Genomic DNA, 21,890 nt, shown 5'->3' with positions numbered 1-21,890 from the left:
GCTCTGTCATAACCTCACATGGTCTCTCCTATCATTGCTATGCAGACGACACACAATTAATCTTCTCCTTTCCCCCTTCTGATGACCAGGTGGCGAATCGCATCTCTGCATGTCTGGCAGACATATCCGTGTGGATGACGGATCACCACCTCAAGCTGAACCTCGGCAAGACGGAGCTGCTCTTCCTCCCGGGGAAGGACTTCCCGTTCCATGATCTCGCCATCACGGTTGACAACTCCAATGTGTCCTCCTCCCAGAGCGCTAAGAACCTTGGCGTGATCCTGGACAACACCCTGTCGTTCTCAACTAACATCAAGGCGGTGGCCCGTTCCTGTAGGTTCATGCTCTACAACATCCGCAGAGTACGACCCTGCCTCACACAGGAAGCGGCGCAGGTCCTAATCCAGGCACTCGTCATCTCCCGTCTGGATTACTGCAACTCGTTGTTGGCTGGGCTCCCTGCCTGTGCCATTAAACCCCTACAACTCATCCAGAACGCCGCAGCCCGTCTGGTGTTCAACCTTCCCAAGTTCTCTCACGTCACCCCGCTCCTCCGCTCTCCACTGGCTTCCAGTTGAAGCTCGCATCCGCTACAAGACCATGGTGCTTGCCTACGGAGCTGTGAGGAGAATGGCACCTCAGTACCTCCAGGCTCTGATCAGGCCCTACACCCAAACAAGGGCACTGCGTTCATCCACCTCTGGCCTGCTCGCCTCCCTACCACTGAGGAAGTACAGTTCCCGCTCAGCCCAGTCAAAACTGTTCGCTGCTCTGGCCCCCCAATGGTGGAACAAACTCCCTCACGACGCCAGGACAGCGGAGTCAATCACCACCTTCCGGAGACACCTGAAACCCCACCTCTTTAAGGAATACCTAGGATAGGATAAAGTAATCCCTCTCACCCCCCCTCCCCCTGAAAAGATTTAGATGCACTACTGTTCCACTGGAGGTCATAAGGTGAATGCACCAATTTGTAAGTCGCTCTGGATAAGAGCGTCTGCTAAATTACTTAAATGTAAATGTAAATGATGCAACCCCTATTACTAGCCTGTTCAACCTCTCTTTTGTATCGTCTGAGATTCCCAAAGATTGGAAAGCTGCCGCGGTCATCCCCCTTACCAAGGGGGTGACACTCTAGACCCAAAATGCTACAGACCTATATCTATCCTACCCTGTCTTTCTAAGGTCTTCGAAAGCCAAGTTAACACACAGATTACTGACCATTTCGAATCCCACCGTACCTTGTCCGCTATGCAATCTGGTTTCAGAGCTGGTCATGGGTGCACCTCAGCCACGCTCAAGGTTCTAAACGACATCATAACCGCCATCGATAAGAGACATTACTATGCAGCCGTATTCATCGACCTGGCCAAGGCTTTCAACTCTGTCAATCACAACATCCTTATTGGCAGACTCAACAGCCTTGGTTTCTCAAATGATTGCCTCGCCTGGTTTACCAACTACTTCTCTGATAGAGTTCAGTGTGTCAAATCGGAGGGCCTGTTGTCTGGAACTCTGACAGTCTCTCAAGAAGGTTTTCTGTGTCTGTCAGCGTAGTGTCCAGAGCATGGAGGCGCTACCAGGAGACAGGCCAGTACATCAGGAGACGAGGAGGCCGTAGGATGGCAACAACCCAGCAGCAGGACCGCTACCTGCGTCTTTGTGCAAGGAGGAGCAGGAGGAGCACTGCCAGAGCCCTTCAAAATGACCTCCAGCAGGCCACAAATGTGCATGTGTCTGCTCAAACGGTCAGAAACAGACTCCATGAGGGTGGTATGAGGGCCCGACGTCCACAGGTGGGGGTTGTGCTTACAGCCCAACACCGTGCAGGACGTTTGACATTTGCCAGAGAACACCAAGATTGGCAAATTCGCCACTGGCGCCCTGTGCTCTTCACAGATGAAAGCAGGGTCACAGAGCACATGTGACAGACGTGACAGAGTCTGGAGACGCCGTGGAGAACGTTCTGCTGCCTGCAACATCCTCCAGCATGACCGGTTTGGCGGTGGGTCAGTCATGTTGTGGGGTGGCATTTCTTTGGGGGGCCGCACAGCCCTCCATGTGCTCGCCAGAGGTAGCCTGACTGCCATTAGGTACAGAGATGAGATCCTCAGACCCCTTGTGAGACCATATGCTGGTGCGGTTGGCCCTGGGTTCCTCCTAATGCAAGACAATGCTAGACCTCATGTGGCTAGAGTGTGTCAGCAGTTCCTGCAAGAGTAAGGCAGTGATGCTATGGACTGGCCCGCCCGTTCCCCAGACCTGCATCCAATTGAGCACATCTGGGACATCATGTCTCACTGTCCAGGAGTTGGCGGATGCTTTAGTCCAGGTCTGGGAGGAGATCCCTCAGGAGACCATCCGCCACCTCATCAGGAGCATACCCAGGCGTTGTAGGGAGGTCATACAGGCACGTGGAGGCCACACACAATACTGAGCCTCATTTTGACTTGTTTTAAGGACATTACATCAAAGTTGGATCAGCCTGTAGTGTGGTTATCCACTTTAATTTTGAGTGTGACTCCAAATCCAGACCTCCATGGGTTGATAAATTTGATTTCCATTGATACTTTTTGTGTGATTTTGTTGTCAGCACATTCAACTATGTAAAGGAAAAAGTATTTAATAAGAATATTTAATTAATTCAGATCTAGGATGTGTTATTTTAGTGTTCCCTTTATTTTTTTGAGCAGTGTATATATATTTATACACAAATTGACAGATGACGGAAGCCTGGAGTTTTTTTTTTCGAGGTGTGAAGATATTTCAACAAGTGAGGGCGATAACTGGCTACACTGATAACACGAGCTTGATTCCCAAGTTTCTAAACCATCTTTGGTATAGTGTCGCCATAATATTTGAATTGAGGAAGTGGGATCATAATCATTAGATTTCAGCGATCCGCAGAAGAAGAAGACGTCCAGAATTAACCCCCATCCATCAGACGTGAGTTAACAGCGCACTTGCACTTGATATGCATTTTTAGGCTATGAATGATTAAGTGAACTTGTCATTTCGTTTAGCTCAGTTGTATGCTGCTTTCCGATGTATTTGCATTGAAGGTTTGCATTAAATAGGCGCAATATTTGTTTTATGATGCATTTGGCAATGTTCAATTCATTCCCACTGTTGGATTCTAGCTTGAAATATACTTATTCATGTTACCATACAATAAGTTATTGATTGATTACAGATTCAGTTCCATTTTCCTAAAAAGAGGGAGGCGAAGGGCGATAGCTAGTCTCTGATAAGCCAGGCCAGCTGCGGCACTAGTGACGAGCGAGTAATGAGTCTCGAGGTCAAGTCAACAGATGAAGTGAGAAGAAACCTCTGGAAGGGGGGCCAGAGGGGCCCACCACAACTACTCTCCTACTACAGTCCTATCTCACACATACGTGTATCAGGCAAGGCTATGACTACACCAGTGAGAGAAACTGATTACGTTCCTGCCTAGCAACAGAGATGTACAGTATTGGCTATGTAAATGTGTAAGGAGTTGACCTCCCTATCAGAATGTTATAAATATACGCAGCTGTATGAATATACTTGGTTTCAGCTTTTTCGAGTCGTCCATTTCTAGACGTCTCTTCCTGGTTTATTTTCATATGACAATGATTAAAAGGATTGACGACTTGATTCATGATGATGACTGCTAGCTAAGCTTTTGAAAGTATGATGTTGACATGATCAGTCCAATCAAAGCTACTGTAGATATAACATGATTGGACGTCCTTTTATCTGTGGCCAATGACCTTAAACCTTCTTGGATGGGCACTTCTAATGTAACTATACGGCAGCAAGCGAAAATGTGGCTTTATTAACTCAATTACACTTTCTTCTCTTTTTTTTACATTGTTTGCAAACTGATATGTGACACATATTAATAATTACTGACATGGCAGATTCGGATGGGACTAAAATTTCAGATGTGGTGTTTTGTGCTTGTGCACATAATTACATTACCTGACTTCCCCCAGTAAAACTAATACTATCCGAATGTAGGTGTAAGTATACCTATCATTCTATATAAATTTGCCCATGATCACAGATTTGACATCTGTGGTCATAAATCCTGCCTCCTGAGACGGGTGCACAATTGACCGAGTGTCGTCCGGTTTAGGGGAGGGTTTGGCTGGCCGGGATGTCCTTGTCACATTGCCCTCTAGCGAATCCTTGTGGCAGGCTGGGCGCATGCTAACTCGTGTCGCCAGTTGTACAGTGTTTCCTCTGACACATTGCTGCGGCTTGGCAGGGTCGTGTTTCGGAGGATGCATAGCTCTCGACCGTCGCCTCTCTCTAGTCTGTATGGGAGTTGCAGCGATGGGACAAGAACAACCAATTGGATATCATGAAATTGGGGAGAAAAAGGGGTACAAAAAAACAACATTACAACTTAACATGTGTAAATACTTCTATGAACATAAGACTCAACAACTGAGACATAAACTGAACAAGTTCCACAGACATGTGACTAACATAAATGTAATAATGTGTCCCTGAACAAAGGGGGAGTCAAAATCAAAAGTAGTCAGTATCTGGTGTGGCCACCAGCTGCATTAAGTACTGCAGTGCATCTCCTCTTCATGGACTGCATCAGATTAGCCAGTTCTTGCTGTGAGATGTTACCCCACTGTTCCACCAAGGCACCTGCAAGTTCCCGGACATATCTGGGGGGAATGACCCTAGCCCTCATGCTCCGATCCAACAGGTCCCAGATGTGCTCAATGGGATTGAAATCCAGGCTCTTCGCTGGCCATGGCAGAACACTGACATTCCTCTTGCAGAAAATCACTCACAGAACGAGCAATATGGCTGGTGGCATTGTCATGCTGGAGAGTCATGTCAGGATGAGCCTGCAGGTAGGGTACCACATGAGGGAGGATGTCGTCTTCCCTGTAATGCACAGTGTTGAGATTGCCTGCAATGACAACAAGCTCAGTCCGTTGATGCTGTGACACACTGCCCCAGACCATGACTGACTCGCCATCTCCAAATCGATCAAGCTCCAGAGTACAGGCCTTGGTGTAACGTTCATTCATTCGACGAAACCGCGACTCGTCTGTGAAGAGCACTTCTTGCCAGTCCTGTCTGGTCCAGCGATGGTGGGTTTGTGCCCATAGGCAACGTTGTTGCCGGTGATGTCTGGTGAGGACCTGCCTTACAACAGGCCTACAAGCCCTCAGTCCATCCTCTCTCAGCCTATTGCGGACAGTCTGAGCACTGATGGAGGGATTGTGCATTCCTGGTGTAAATCGGGGAGTTGCTGTTGCCATCCTGATCCTGTTCAGGTGTTGTTACACTCGGTCTGCCACTGCGAGGTCGATCCGCTGTCCGTCCTGTCTCCCTGTAGCTCTGTCTTAGGCGTCTCACAGTACGGACATCGCAATTTATTGCCCTAGCCACATCTGCAGTCCTCATGCCTCCTTGCAGCATGCCTAAGGCACATTGACGCAGATGAGCAGGGACCCTGGGCATCTTTCCTTTGGTGTTTTTCAGAGTCAGTAGAAAGGCCTCTTTAGTGTCCTACATTTTCATAACTGTGACCTTAATTGTTTACCGTCTGTAAGCTGCTAGTGTCTTAACGACAGTTCCACAGTTCCACAGGTGCATGTTCATTAATTGTGTATGGTTCATTGAACAAGCATGGGAAACAGTGTTTAAACCCTTTACAATGAAGATCTGTGAAGTTATTTGGATTTAAGAAATATCTTTGAAACACAGGGTTCTTAAAAAAGGACGTTTCTTTCTTTGCTGAGTTTATTAATGGCCAATGCAAGCTACAGTTGAAGTTGGAAGTTTACATACACCTTAGCCAAATACATATAAACTCAGTTTTTCACAATTCCTGACATTTAATCCTAGTAAAAAATCCCTGTTTTAGCTCAGTTAAGATCACCACTTTGTTTTAAGAATGTGAAATGTCAGAAAAGTAGAGAGAATGATTTATTTCAGCTATTATTTATTTCATCACATACCCAGAGGGTGAGAAGTTTACATACACAGAATTAGTATTTGGTAGCATTGCATTTCAATTATTTAACTTGGATCAAACATTTTGGGTAGCAATCCACAAGATTCCCAAAATACATTTTGGCCCATTCCTCCTGACAGAGCTGGTGTAACTGAGTCACGTTTGTAGGCCTCCTTGCTCGCACATGCTTTTTCAGTTCTGCCCACAAATTTTCTATAGGATTGAGGCCAGGGCTTTATTTTGGCCACTCCAATACCTTGACTTTGCTGTCCTTAAGCCATTTTGCCACAACTTTGGAAGTATGCTTGGGGTCATTGTCCATTTGGAAGACCCATTTGCGACCAAGCTTTAACTTCCTGATGGATGTCTATAGATATTGCTTCAATATATCCATACAATTTTCCTTCTCATGATGCCATCTATTTTGTGAAGTGCACCAGTCCCTCCTGCAGCAAATCACCCCACAACATGATGCTGCCACCCCCTGTGCTTCACGTTAGAGATGGTGTTCTTCGGGTTGCAAGCCTCCCCCCTTTTCCTCCAAACATAACAATAGTCTTTATGGCCATTTTTGTTTCATCAGACCAGAGGACATTTCTCCAAAAAGTACAATCTGTCTTTTTGTATTGCGGTTTTGGAGCTGTGTGTAAGGGTGGTGGCAGTGAACTCACACACAGGAGAGCAGAGATCGATAATAGCCGGAGTAGTTTAATTACAAAACCCACGGCAATACAAAAATAACCTACATGGGTACAAAACCCAACACGCACCAGTGACATAGCGTACAAACACTTACAAACAATTCCACACAAGGACATGGGGGGAACAGAGGGTTAAATACACAACAATTAATGATGGAAATGGAAACCAAGTGTGTAAGAAAACAAGACAAAACAAGGCAAGGTTATGTCGATATAGGACTCGTTTTACTGTGGATATAGATACTTTTGTACCCGTTTCCTCCAGCATCTTCACAAGGTCCTTTTGCTGTTGTTCTGGGATTGATTTGCACTTTTCGTTCATCTCTAGGAGACAGAACGCATCTCCTTCCTGAGCGGTATGATGGCTGCATGGTCCCATGGTGTTTATACTTGCGTACTATTGTTTGTACAGATGAACGTGGTACCTTCAGGCGTTTGGAAATTGCTCCCAAGGATGAACCAGACTTGTGGAGGTCTACAATATCTTTTCTGAGGTCTTGGCTGATTTCTTTTGATTTTCCCATGTTGTCAAGCAAAGAGGCACTGAGTTTGAAGGTAGGCCTTGAAATGCATCCACACGTACATCTCCAATTGACTCAAAAGATGTCAATTAGCTTACCAGAAGCTTCTAAAGCCATGACATCATTTTCTGGAATTTTCCAAGCTGTTTAAAGGCACAGTCAACTTAGGGTATGTAAACTTCTGACCCACTGGAATTGTGATTCAGTGAATTATAAGTGAAATAATCTGTATGTAAACAATTGTTGGAAAAATGACTTGTGTCATGCACAAAGTAGAAGTCCTAAACAACTTGCAAAAACTAGTTAACAAGAAATTTGTGGAGTGGTCGAAAAAAATGAGTTTTAATGACTCCAACCTAAGTGTATGTAAAGTTCCGACTTCAACTGTGCATGTGTAGTTGTGCATGCACACACAAACAAGTGAGTAGCCTTATTACTGGAAGGAAGGTCTAGGCACATAACATCATCATTGCCAGTAAGTCTTACTGAGCAATACCACCAAACAGCATCACAGATCTACACACAGTCCTCTGACTGCAAGAAGACAGACCGGTTTATAGTCAATCCCATGTCTATCCATATTAATCATGCGGTCATATTAAGGTACACCAGTTTCAGATACCAAACATTGTGAAAATTCCAGCCCGTGTCACCCAGCTCCTCCGCCCACTCCACTGGCTTCCAGTCGAAGCTCACATCCACTGCAAGACCATGGTACTTGCCTACGGAGCAGCAAGAGGAACTGCCCCTCCCTACCTTCTGGCTTTGCTCACACACCCCAAGCCGAGCACTCTGTTCTGTCACCTCTGGTTTCTTGGCACCTGCTCAGCCCAGTCCAAGCTCTTCGCTGCCCTAGAACCCCAATGGTGGAACCATCTTCCCCCTGAATCTAGGACAGTAGAGTCCCCACCCAGCTTAAGAAAACATCTGAAACCTTAACTATTCAAAGAGTATTTTAAATAATCCCCCCCCCAGGACTTTACAGTTTTAGCAGGAATGACTGGTTAACCTGCCTCCTAGAAGAAAGGAAAAAAAAGGGCCTCCTAGAACACTTATGCCAATCATATGAACACACTCCCAAATAACTGACATACACGCAATGTTAGACTATAGACATTCTTGAAAGCCGGGACAAAAACCACATTTCCCCATAATATTAACATAATGTGAAATATTTGCATTTTATTTGACATTTTTATTGACCAAAGTATCAGCTCCCACATCATGTAAAGGAGCAACAAGTTAATAAAAAAAAAGCTTTACATTAAAATGAAATAATAAAAAATAAACTTAACTGGATTTATGTCAACTCTGTAAGACTCGATAAAAGGGATTTTGAAGTATTGTCCAACAAGTGTTTAAAGGCCTTGATTGTTTAATTCGAACACAAAGTTCAAATATGTAAAGCAAATCTCAAAATGTATTTGTTTAAAAAAAACAAATCACTATGTAATGCTCCAGCGTAACCACGATGATACCACTAACAACAGGTACAGTGCTTTCGGAAAGTACTCAGACCCCTTCAATTGTTCCACATTTTGTTATGTTACAGCCTTCTAAAATGGACAAAAATAAATAATACATAGACACACAATACCCCATAATGACAAAGCAAAAACAGGTTTTTAGAAATGTTTGCATATATTCAGACCCTTTACTCAGTACTTTGTTGAAGCAGCTTTGGCAGCAATTACAGCCTTAATTCTTCTTGGGTATGACGCTACAAGCTTGGCACACCTGTATTTGGGGAGTTTCTCCCATTCTTCTCTGCAGATCCTCTCAAGCTGTCAGGTTGCATTGGGAGCGTCTCTCCAGAGATGTTCGATTGGGTTCAAGTCCGGGCTCTGGCCGGACCACTCAAGGACATTCAAAGACTTGTCCCAAAGCCACTCTTGCATTGTCTTGGCTGTGTGCTTAGGGTCATTGTCCTGTTGGAAAGTGAATCTTAGTCCCAGTCTGAGGTCCTGAGCAGGTTTTCATCTAGGATCTGTGTACTTTACTCCATTCATCTTTCCCTCAATCCTGACAAAACATCCCCACAACACAATAATGGCCAGGTGATGAGTGGTGCCTGGTTTCCTCCAGACGTGACACTTGGCATTCAGGCCAAAGAGTTCAATCTTGTTTCTCATGTTCAGAGTCCTTTAGGTGCCTTTTGGCAAACTCCAAGTAGGCTGTCTCGTGCCTTTTACTGAGGAGTAGCTTCAATCTGGCCACACTACTATAAAGGCCTGATTGGTGGAGCACTGCAGAGATGGTTGTCCTTCTGGAAGGCTCCCCCACCTGGAAGGCTCTGTCAGAGTGACCATCGGGTTCTTGGTCACCTCCTTGACCAAAACCCTTTTCCCCCCCGATTCCTCAATTTGGCCGGACGGCCAGCTCTAACAAATCTCTTGGTGGCTCCAAACTTCTTACAATTAAGAATGAAACAGGGCAATGTGTTCTTGGGGACCTTCAATGCGGCAGACATGTTTTGGTACCACCCCCCAGATCTGTGCCTCGACACAATCATGTCTCTGAGCTGTACGGACAAAGTGAAGGGGTCTGAATACTTTCCGATTGCACTGTATATAGCAAAGAGTATCCCTAGGTCTAGCACAGTAAATACTTTAATGATCCAATGCAGCTTTTTTATCCTCAGTATCAAATCATTTCCCGGTAATAATTAAATACATTAGTGATTTGTTTTCAAATCAAATGGTCAAAAATAAACACATTTATTTTCTCCGGCAAGAATTTTGGCAGGACTGTCTGGGAGTGTTTTGAGTGAGTAGGAGAAAATTGAATATTTGGCAGGACTGTCTGGGAGTGTTTTGAGTGAGTAGGAGAAAATTGAATATTTGGCAGGACTGTCTGGGAGTGTTTTGAGTGAGTAGGAGAAATGGAATATTTGGCAGGACTGTCTGGGAGTGTTTTGAGTGAGTAGGAGAAAATGGAATATTTGGCAGGACTGTCTGGGTGTTTTGAGTGAGTAGGAGAAAATTGAATATTTGGCAGGACTGTCTGGGAGTGTTTTGAGTGAGTAGGATAAAATTGAATATTTGGCAGGACTGTCTGGGAGTGTTTTGAGTGAGTAGGAGAAAATGGAATATTTGGCAGGACTGTCTGGGAGTATTTTGAGTGAGTAGGAGAAAATGGAATATTTGCCGTTATTGGCAGAGAGGTTTGGAACTCTTTCTTATGAGTCTATTAACGTTACCAGGCAGGCCAAAACTCCATCCCACCAAAACAGGTTGAAATTTCAGTCAGCTCTTACACTAAAATGGCATTATCATTTTCACAATACCACAGTATTATTCCAACCTCACAGTTATGAATTACAGTACCAGTCAAGTTTGGACACACTTACTCATTCCAGGGTTTAATTTCATTTTTATTATTTTCTACATTGTAGAATAAGAGTGAAGACATCAAAACCATGAAATAACACACATGGAATCATGTAGTAACCAAAAAAGTGTAAAACATTTCTAAATATATTTTATATTTGAGATTCTTCAAAGTAGTCACCCTTTGCCTTGACGACAGCGTTGCACACTCTTGTACAAACTTTTGACTGGTACTGTATATATAAAGCACATGAAAGTCACGTTTTGACTGCACTGGTCCTTAATTAGTTCATGCATGAACTGCAGAACAGTGAATATTGACAACAATTTGGGTAGCCATCAATGACAGCGTTGACATGCCACTGAAGGAGATGACAGTTCATGACAACAATCATGACCGGAGGACATACAAATAAAAGGTTTTTAGTTTTTTTTTGTCATCCTCAAGTTTGAGTTACATGCTCCGAATTGCAATCATATTGATTATTATTGTCCTGAATGGTTGTGTCCGAAACAAAACGGTCTCATTTAAATAAGAAGAGAGAAGGCTAAAGAATAAAAGTAAGACTAAGTACCAAAATCATACCAACATATTTTTAACCTTTAAAATCAATTAACGGCATTTAAAAGCCGATTGGGTTTGGACAAAAAAAAAATATTTTTTTTTTTTTTTGTAGGTATGGCCAAATGTCCTATAAAACATTGAGGCTGGACTAGAAAAGGTCAAAGCTGCATTACCAGAATAACTCAAGAGTGTGGAATGCTACAATTAGCAAAAGTGTGTGATTGCAGCCCCCAATTTGTGGCGTTCCTGTATGTGTTCCTGGAGAGGAGTGGCTCTTGTGGCTGTTGCGTGCTATTACAGGACAGGGATAGGTACAGTACAGAGACACTGTGTCATGGGAGAGGTGGGTGTCACTGCACGTCACTCCCAAGAGCAGGAGTACAATTGGGTGGTGGGGGGGTGCTGGAGTTTGGTAAGAGTTGGATCCTGTCTTGGATGATGCAGTTGCCTGATGTTGGTCCCCTTGACTGGGACAACCTGGCAATCATGGAGGGTCCTTCAACTATACCGGTACCACAGGAATTAATATATATAGATAGAGAGAGAGAGACAAAGAGAAAGGCATCCGTTATACCAACAAAATGTTCAAAATCCTATTATTCTACTGCATTTAATGTGTAACAGTACAGTTATACCATCGAGAAGAACTATTGGCTGGCCAACTGATTCATCTAGCTGCACGTGCCAAGGTGGACCTGTGAAGGATCTTCACAGAGTCAGGGCTGGTGCCAGAACAAATCAGTTGCACGGGAATTTGACGTCGATAGGGGTGACAATTTATTTTCACAGGTCCGCCTGTGTGTGCACATTGCCATACTTTTTTGGGCCAGACAGAATCAGATACATGGGCCCTGTTTTGTTCGCTCAGATGCTTTATCAGAGATTGATCCGTCTTTCCGTAGGTGCGCATCTTGGCCAAATAAAATATTTTATTTGGACAGGCAGGAGGTATGGTAGGACGGGCCATACCTCCATACCTCCCACCCATAACGCCAGCCTTGTGGAGAGCACAGGTTCATGCTTTATCACAGTAGCAGGTGCAGCTCTGAGAGTGGCTGCACGCCAATATTCAATTACATGTAAGAAAAAATAACACAAACAGAAGGCTAAACATCTGTCTGAGTAGAGCTAGTAAAGCTGCATAGTTCTAGAAAGTTTTGGAACTCCCCTTTCTGGTAAAAATAGTTATACATTGCTGAGGTGTACTTCACTTTTGAGGACACAAGCTCAAATACATAGTACATATATGATGAAAACATATATATATTTTATTAAACATACAGTCCCTTCAGAAAGTATTCCTACCCCTTAACGTGTTCCACATTTTGTTGTGTTACAGCCTGAATTCAAAATGGATCAAATCGATTTTTTCTCACCCAAATGTAATAAAAATTAAATACAGAAATATCTCATTTACATAAGTATTCACACCCCTGAGTCAATACTTTGTAGAAGCACCTTTGGCAGTGATTATATCTGTGAGTCTTTCTGGGTAAGTCTCAAAGAGCATTCTACACTTGGATTGTGCAACATTTGCACATTATTATTTTCAAAATGCTTCAAGCTCTGTCAAATTGGTTGTTGATCATTGCTAGAAAACAATTTTTATGTCTTTCCAGAGATGTTCAAGTAGATTTAAGTGAAAACTGTAACTCGGCCATTCAGGAACATTCAATGTCATTTTGGTAAGCAACTCTAGTGTAGATTTAGCATTGCGTTTTAGCATTCCTATCCAAAGTGTAATTAATAACTTCACCATACTCAAAGGGATATTTAATGTATGCTTTTTAAAATGATTCTACCAATAGGTGCCCTTCTTTGTGAGACATTGGAAAACCTCCCTTGTCTTTGTGGTAGAATCTGTTTCTGAAATGTAGTGCTCGCCTGAGGGACCTTACAGATAATTGTATGTTTGGGGGCAGAGATGAGGTAGTCATTAAAAAATAATGTTAAAGACTATTATTGAATGCAGAGCGAGTCCATGCAACTTATTATGTGACTTGTTAAGCACATTTTTACTCCTGAACTTATTTAGGCTTGCCATAACGAAGGGGTTGAATACTTATTGACTGAAGGCATTTCAGCTTTTCAGTTTGAATTAATTTGTCAAATAAAATCTAAAAACATAATTCCACTTTGACATTATGGGGTTTTGTGTGTGGGCTAGTGACAAAAACATCTACATTTGATCAATTTTAAATTCAGGCTGTAACACAACAAAATGTGGAAAAAGTCAAGGGGTGTGAATACGTTTCCTATTCAACGAAAGCGGGGGCAATAGGGCTCTAAATGACTGAAATTCTTTCTAAATATAGTAACAATCAAATGGTAAACAGCTTTCTATTAGATGTCACCTGTCTTATAACTGTTAAATAAATATTATCATATTTAGTGATAGTACAAATTTAGCTCCCATTTCATATAACCTCCTCTGAGTGATGCAGAACGATAATTTGAATGTCTGCTGACTTGTTAAAAATTTAAACTTCAGAAAGTGGTGGTGTTTCAATTCCACCAAATGATTTAGTATTTCTTCATGTTGAGATCCGGCTGAGAATATCACAATGATTTAGTATTTCTTCATGTTGAGAGCTCTAAATCCGGCTGAGAATATCACAATTATTTACTATTTCTTCATGTTGAGAGCTCTAAATCCGGCTGAGAATATCACAATTATTTAGTATTTCTTCATGTTGAGAGCTCTAAATCCGGCTGAGAATATCACAATTATTTAGTATTTCTTCATGTTGAGAGCTCTAAATCCGGCTGAGAATATCACAATCTCAAAAATCCCCCATACACCCACAAGCACGCCCTCACCCAACTCCCCAAACGGCTTCATGGGAACGTTGCGCAACACAACTGCTACCACACACAGTGGAGTACTTGTGTAAGATTTCAGATCAGCAGCATTCTTTTGACTCCCCCAGTTACAGTGATTACTGATGTTGAGAAACAGCCAACATGCCAAGCAATCTGCCAGATAGGCAGAGTAGATGGCACATCTCAGGGGTAATGTGTGGGACAAGGTAGTACATAAATAATCAGATGACAGACAAGAAAAACAAAGCTCAGAACTATAGTTAATGTGATTCGATCAAGATTAAGGAATTAAGAAGTGTATTGAATACAATATTTGTATATGTTAACTTTAATCCATCATAACAATAAAGGCACCATATGACACTATTGAACTCCATGCTGCAATATAAAGAAGGCACAGCCTACACACAGCCATCCATTGTCGGGTACAACAATGGACTCGTATGCACTACATCAACTCCTGTACAACACGTCAATGCAACAGACGCTATGAACTATGACATAATTAAGACTTGGTAATAGAGGTCGACCGATTATGATTTTTCAACGCCGATACCGATTATTGGAGGACCCAAAAAAGCCGATACCGATTATTGGAGGACCCAAAAAAGCCGATACCGATTATTGGAGGACCCAAAAAAGCCGATACCGATTATTGGAGGACCCAAAAAAGCCGATACCGATTAAATCGGCAGATTTTTAAAAATGTATTTGTAATAATGACAATTACAACAATACTGAACGAACACTTATTTTAACTTAATATAATACATCAATAAAATCAATTTAGCCTCAAATAAATAATGAAACATGTTCAATTTGGTTTAAATACTGCAAAAACAAAGTGTTGGAGAAGAAAGTAAAAGTGCAATATGTGCCATGTAAAAAAGCTAAAGTTCCTTGCTCAGAACATGAGAACATATGAAAGCTGGTGGTTCCTTTTAACATGAGTCTTCAATATTCCCAGATAAGACGTTTTAGGTTGTAGTTAATATAGTATTTATAGGACTATTTCTCTCTATACCATTTGTATTTCATTAACCTTTGACTATTGGATGTTCTTATAGGCACTTTAGTATTGCCAGTGTAACAGTATAGCTTCTGTCCCTCTCCTCGCTCCTCCCTGGGCTCGAACCAGGAACACAATGACAACAGCCACCCTCGAAGCAGCGTTTTACCCATGCAGAGCAAGGGGAATAACTACTCCAAGTCTCAGAATGAGTGACGTTTGAAACGCTATTAGCGCACACCCCGCTAACTAGCTAGCCATTTCACATCGGTTACACAAGCCTAATCTCAGGAGTTGATAGGCTTGAAGTCATAAACAGCGCAATGCTTGAAGTACAACAAAGAGCTGCTGGCAAAACGCACGAAAGTGCTGTTTGAATGAATGCTTATGAGCCTGCTGCTGCCTACCATCGCTCAGTCAGACTGCTCTATCAAATCATAGACTTAATTATAACATAACACACATAAATACAAGCCTTAGGTCATTAATATGGTCGAATCCAGAAACTATCATCTCGAAAACAATACATTTATTCTTTCAGTGAAATACGTAACCGTTCCGTATTTTATCTAAGGGGTGGCATCCATTAGTCTAAATATTGCTGTTACATTACATAACCTTCAATGTTATGTCATAATTACGTAAAATTCTGGCAAATTATGCAGCCCAAACTGTTGCATATACACTGACTCTGCGTGCAATAAACGCAAGAGAAGTGACACAGTTTCACCTGGTTAATATTGCCTGCTAACCTGGATTTCTTTCAGCTAAATAAGTAGGTTTAAAAATATATACTTCTGTGTATTGATTTTAAAGGCATTGATGTTTATGGTTAGTTACACATTGGAGCAACGATACGCACCGCATCGATTATATGCAACGCAGGACACGCTAGATAAACTAGTAATATCATCAACCATGTGTAGTTAACTAGTGATTATGATTGATTGATTGTTTTTTATAAGATACGTTTAATGCTAGCTAGCAACTTACCTTGGCTTACTGCATTCGCATAACAGGCAGGCTCCTAGTGGAGTGCAATGAGAGGCAGGTGGTTTGAGCGTTGGACTAGTTAACTGTAAGGTTGCAAGATTGAATCCCCCTAGCTGACAAGGTGAAAATCTGCCCCTGAACGAGGAAGTTAACCCACCGTTCCTAGGCCGTCATTGAAAATAAGAATGTGTTCTTAACTGACTTGCCTAGTTAAATAAAGATTAATTAAAGGTGTAAATTTAAAATTTTAAAAAATCTGCCAAATTGGTGTCCAAAAATACTGATTTCCTATTGTTATGAAAACTTGAAATCGGACCTAATTAATCGGCCATTCTGATTAATCGGCCGACCTCTACTTGGTAACCATTTTGACCCAACCCTGGCTTTTCTCTATAAACATCCATCAGCTAGTCATCAGTGAGATATTTGGAGAGTTTGGCACATTGACTTGGATTATACCCTGGCTTAATTAGTGTTTACCGTGACTGAGTGAGTCAAACACTCTGCCAACAGAACAGTTGACATTTAATGTTGTACATCGTCTCCCAGGGACAGTGTGTCTGGGGTTTGTTGACCGTAGAGCTATTTGTTATGGCTCCTGTCAGATGACTGTAGGAAACCACAGCTGCTACTGACCTGACTCAATGCGGGTGAAAAGTGTACGCCAGTTTACGGGCCAATGTTCTACACTAACTGATTCAGCTGATCACCAATACTTTGATTAGCTGAATCAGGGGTATTACGGCTGGGCTGAAATAAAAGCTCCCCAGGACTAGCAGGGAAGAACACAAGCCTACAGTAGAACTCAAACTGAACTATGAACCTGCCCAGTGCAGTAGCTGTCTCACAAAGCGGTAGTCATATTCTAGAGATTAGTGTCAATCTGCTAGGCTGACAGATCAGACTGTTGAAGAAATATTTATGATCATATCAATATGATTTGGGAGTGTCAATGGAGTGTTCTAATGAGGCCTGGCTTTGGCAGGTTCCCTTACCTTACATATTCCACATGGGCACAAGTCCCAACTATAATCACCCCATTAGTCCTTTGTGGTTTGATTCTAGTAAGTCTGTGGTTGCCATGCCAAGACTGGTTGGCATGGAAGGTGAAAATTGTGTATTGTTCCGGGGACATCATTTACACTTCCACTGTGACTCATGTTGTGAAGTTGAAGTGCCGGTTTCCTCTGTGTGTGTGTGTGTGTGTGGCTGTTACAGTTGGTGGTACTCTACCTGTGGTTACAGTAAGAGGAGATCAGGCCCACACTTCAGCAGACACAGAGTTATCCTGGATTACCACACTCTCACCTGGGGAAGATGGAGTGTCTGGGGAAACGGAGGAGAGGAAGGAAGGAGGAGGAGGAAGGGGATGATGAGTAGAGTGAGAGTGTGTGATGAGGTATAGTAGAGTTGTATAAAAAAGGGCAATATGATAGATGGATTATTGTGAAAGAAAGGAGAGAAGGAGTAAAATAGCCCCAAATGTATTATCACTTTCTTCTGGTTCGACTCATGCGTGCGGAAGGACGGCATGCGGAAGGAACAAAGAAATTCTGATCCATTTTCCCCTCGACCATTTCCTTGCAATAACTCCTCTTTCCTGCATTCTTCTCGACCCATCATCTTTCACATCTGGTTCCTCTCCTCGTTTTTTTCTTCTCTCTCTCCGTCAATCTCTATTTCCGTCTCGCTCTCAAATTCCTGAATAGTGCCTTGATCCATCTGAGTCATTGTGGTATACATAACAGGTGTTGGCGATAATGCCACCATTGTGCTTCTATGTATGCTGTCTGTGTGTGTGTGTGTGTGTGTCTGTCAGAGCAGGTTTCGTTCAGTCCATCTTCCTTAAAGGGTGGAGAGAGGCATATGGAGCCTTTCATCTGTTTTTATGATTATTTTATCCCACGCTTTATCTTGAAGCCCGAAATTTGTGGTGATCAACGGTATTTTCACTTGTTTAGAGCGTGTGGGGAAAGTTCGTTTAGATGAGTCACAAAATATCTATTTACTAAGAGGTCGCACTGCTGCGCTGTTGTAGAAGGACTACTTACAATATTGATGACAACAATATAATCCTTTGAGAGCAATCTTATTTCCCGACAGTTGCGAAAGCATCCAATTTGTCTAATAATTTAGAGAGAATTCTAGCAGGTCTGCAAACTAATATTAGAATCATTCAAACTGTGTAAGTGTAGGTGAGTGTATAGACCTATGTGATGGTGGTGTGTGTTATTGAATAGTTACCTATTTCGTGGTAAAGCGAGCCCTGCTTCGCTGTGACCAAATGGGATTTCCTAGGAGAGGGTAGATCGATCTTCATCAGGTCATTACAACACTGTTTCCACTGACCTGTAGAGTGAAAAGTTGACATGTCTTTGTAAAAATAGATTTATTGAAAAGTTACTATTATTATGTTCAGCTTCTTGGTGAAATGTAACCCTAACCCACGTCAATTTAAATATAGTTAATTTGCGTGGTCTTTACCCCACACAATCCATCACTTTGTCCAAGAAGGTAGAAAAGAGTGAGTAGTATGGCAAGATTATTTAATTTCAGTATAATGCTAAATCAAGCCACATTCTCCAGCCAGGTCTAATTAATATGTGCATGCATTGCCCCTGTATTCCAGAAGTCAGGCCTCTCTCAGCATGTTAAAAAAAGATACATTCGCTGTTTGTAAGAGATCGCATAACTGGGCGTGTAGAACATGACATGATTATATTTAAGTATTTATGCTACTATAGCCTAGGCCGACAACAAATATTACCATTCATCCATCCCTTATTCAAGCATGCTCAAAATTAAATAGACCGGTAGACTATTTTAAATATTTGACAACAATACAAGGCTTCAGCATGGTGTTGCTGTGTGATAGAAGCACAACATCATTTCCTATTTAATTTCACAGCCTATACCAAGGCAGGAGATCATCGATTGATAAACAAAATATTGAACAGTTCTTCTGGCATAGAAATGTAGGTTGTAAAACTTACTTTCAAATAGCTTGAATTAGCAATCAATCGTACAGAATGCGCGGCCAGTGTTGGGCACTCGCTATAAGCAGCATGTTTATTTTTTTATTTTACCTTTATTTAACTAGGCAAGTCAGTTAAGAACAAATTCTTATTTTCAATGACAGCCTAGGAACGGTGGGTTTAACTGCCTTGTTCAGGGGCAGAATGACAGATTTTTACCTTGTCAGATTGGGAATATGATCTTGTAACCTTTCGGTTACTAGTCCAACGCTCTAACCACTAGGCTACCTGCCGCACATGGCTGGGCGATATGGCCAAAATCTCATATCCCGATTTAGGTCATTTCATATCCCGATAACGATACATATCACGATACAGCACATTTTCTGTAAATTCAATGAATAAATAGTTTACATTTTGAATTAAACTCAACAAATAAAAAGGTACTTATTCATATTTGATTATTTCTCCTTTTACTTTGAACCTCTGTGCAAATGTTAAAATAAGCATGTAACAAAATATAAAATAACGTATCAAATCTAAAAAGGTAAATAGAAAACACTTCAACTATAGTTGCAAACAAAATAAATATAGGCCTAAAATAAATAAATGTTTATTTTTGGGGGCTTGCCTGTTTGGCATGTTATTTTGGCATTAATACACGTCACATACCAATTTGCATATGGTACCTAGGATCAAGTGTTCGTACCAACTCACGAAACCCACGAAACCCCCGTTTTCTCCACAGTGTAAATTGGGGCCATGTCTTTGCAGATGTAAGTTGTAACGGCAGTTGTTATCTCTTCTCTTCCATCTTTGTGATTCTTTGCCATATAGTGTGCCGCGCGGGCAAAAGCCTCTTGCAACGTCTGAGTCTGTTTTGAGCACTCGACTGTACTTTTTTGGGTCTCATCCGTAGACTCTCTACGTACTGTTTCACGTGATTCTTGCGTAGTAAAAGAGGTTATTGGTGTTTGAGCCTGTTGGTCGTTGGCCTGCGTCATATTTTGCAGAGGATGATTTTCTGGTCCGCGTCAAACTTTTCATATCCACGTCCATGCTACCGAAGTAGCCCCTCTTTTAGGTACGAGCTCTGTGTATCCGTGCTCTGTGTCACGTTCACTCTCCATGTTTGTTTGTGTTGCAAATTCTCTTCCACACGGCAATACCTTGACTTTGTTGTCCTAAAGCCATTTTGCCACAACTTAGGAAGTATGCTTGGGGTCATAGTCCATTTGTACATTAATCTCTAGGAGACAGAACGCCTCTCCTTCCTGAGCGGTATGACGGCTGTGTTTATACTTACGTACTATTGTTTGTACAGATGAACGTGGTACCTTCAGGCATTCGGAAATTGCTCCCAAGGATGAGCCAGACTTGTGGAGGTCTACAATATTTTTTCTGAGGGCTTGGCTGATTTCTTTTGATTTTCCCATGATGTCAAGCAAAGAGGCACTGCGTTTGAAGGTAAGCCTTGAAATACATCCACAGTTACACCTCCAGAATCCAGTTAGCCTACCAGAAGCTTCTAAAGCCATGACATTATTTTCTGGACTTTTCCAAACTGACTAAAGACACAGTCAACTTAGAGTATGTAGTAAACTCCTGACCCACTGGAATTGTGAAACAGTGAATTATAAGTGAAATAATCGGTCTATAAACAATTGTTGGAAAAATTACTTGTCATGCACAAAGTAGATGTCCTAACCGACTACCCAAAACTATAGTTTGTTAACAAGAAATTTGTGGAGTGGTTGAAAAAGTTAATGACTCCAATTACTGCCTCGAGTCTTCTTGGGCTTCAAGCTTGGCACACCTATACTTGGGGAATTTCTCCCATTCTCGTCTGCAGATCCTCTCAAGCTCTGTCTGGTTGGATGGGGAACGGTCGCTGGGTTGTTGTCGTGTTGGAAGGTGAACCTTCATCCGCAGTCCGAGGTCCTGAGCGCTCTGGAGCATGTTTTCATCAAGGATCTCTCTGTACTTTGCTCCGTTCATCTTTCCCTCGATCCTGACTAGTCTCCCAGTCCCTGCTGCTGAAAAACATCCCCACAGCATGCTGCTGCCACCACCACCATGCTTCACTGTAGGGATGGTGCCAGGTTTCCTCCAGATATGAAGCTTGGCATTCAGGCCAAAAAGTTCAATCTTGGTTATATCAGAACAGACAGACAATCTTGTTTCTCATGGTCTGAGAGTTCTTTAGGTGCCTTTTGGCAAACTTCAAGGCGGCTGTCATGTACATTTTACTGAGGAGTGGTTTCCGTCTGGCCACTCTACCACAAAGGCCGGATTTGTGGAGTGCTTCAGAGATGGTTGTCCTTCTGGAAGGTCCTCCCATCTCCACAGAGGAACTCCGGAGCTCTGTCAGAGTAACCATCGGGTTCTTGGTCACCTCCCTTACCAAGGCCCTTCTCCCCCAATTGCTCAGTTTAGCTGTGCGGCCAGCTCTAGGAAGAGTTGGTGGTTCCAAACTTCTTCCATTTAAGAATGATGGAGGCTACTGTGTCCTTGGGGATCTTTAATGCTGCAGAAATGTTTTGGTACACTTCCACAGATCTGTGCCATGACACAGTCCTATCTCGGAACTCTACAGACAATTCCTTCGACCTAATGACTGAGTTTTTGCTCTGACATGCGCTGTCAGTTGTGGGAACTTATATAGACAGATGTGTGCCTTTCCAAATCGTGTCCAATCAATTGCATGTACAATAGGTGGGCTCCAATCAAGTTGTAGAAACATCAAGGATGATCAATGGAAACAGGACGTACAGGAGCTCAATTTCGAGTCTCATAGCAAAGGGTCTGAATGCTTATATAAATAAGGTATCTGTTTTTTTGTCATTATGGGGTATAGTTTGTAGATTGATGAGGGCAAAAAAGTATGTAATACATTTTAGAACAAGGCTGTAATGTAACAAAATGTGGAAAACAGGAAGGGGTCTGAATACTTTCCGAATGCACTTTATCTACCTAAATAGAAACAAATTTTACTGTATATAT

The 21,890-nt window shown here is 42.3% G+C and overlaps 1 protein-coding gene across 1 annotated transcript in view; it reads right to left on the bottom strand.

Moving 5' to 3' along the window:
* Positions 1 to 8,349: 8,349 nt before the first annotated feature.
* The window catches only part of LOC115147149 (rhotekin-like), a 49,001-nt gene continuing 35,460 nt past the window's right edge, over positions 8,350 to 21,890 (bottom strand). Inside the window, exons 11-12 of the mRNA XM_029689194.2 lie at positions 18,157 to 18,261; positions 8,350 to 11,589 (exon numbers count right to left, since the gene is read on the bottom strand). Of these exons, the coding sequence (XP_029545054.1) occupies positions 11,438 to 11,589; positions 18,157 to 18,261 (257 nt within the window). The 3' untranslated portion in view covers positions 8,350 to 11,437. The remainder of the gene's footprint in view (positions 11,590 to 18,156; positions 18,262 to 21,890) is intronic.

Source organism: Oncorhynchus nerka, linkage group LG19, assembly GCF_034236695.1.
Source record: "Oncorhynchus nerka isolate Pitt River linkage group LG19, Oner_Uvic_2.0, whole genome shotgun sequence".
In the NCBI taxonomy this organism is placed as follows: domain Eukaryota; kingdom Metazoa; phylum Chordata; class Actinopteri; order Salmoniformes; family Salmonidae; genus Oncorhynchus; species Oncorhynchus nerka.
This window is presented reverse-complemented; position numbering and strand designations above follow the sequence as displayed.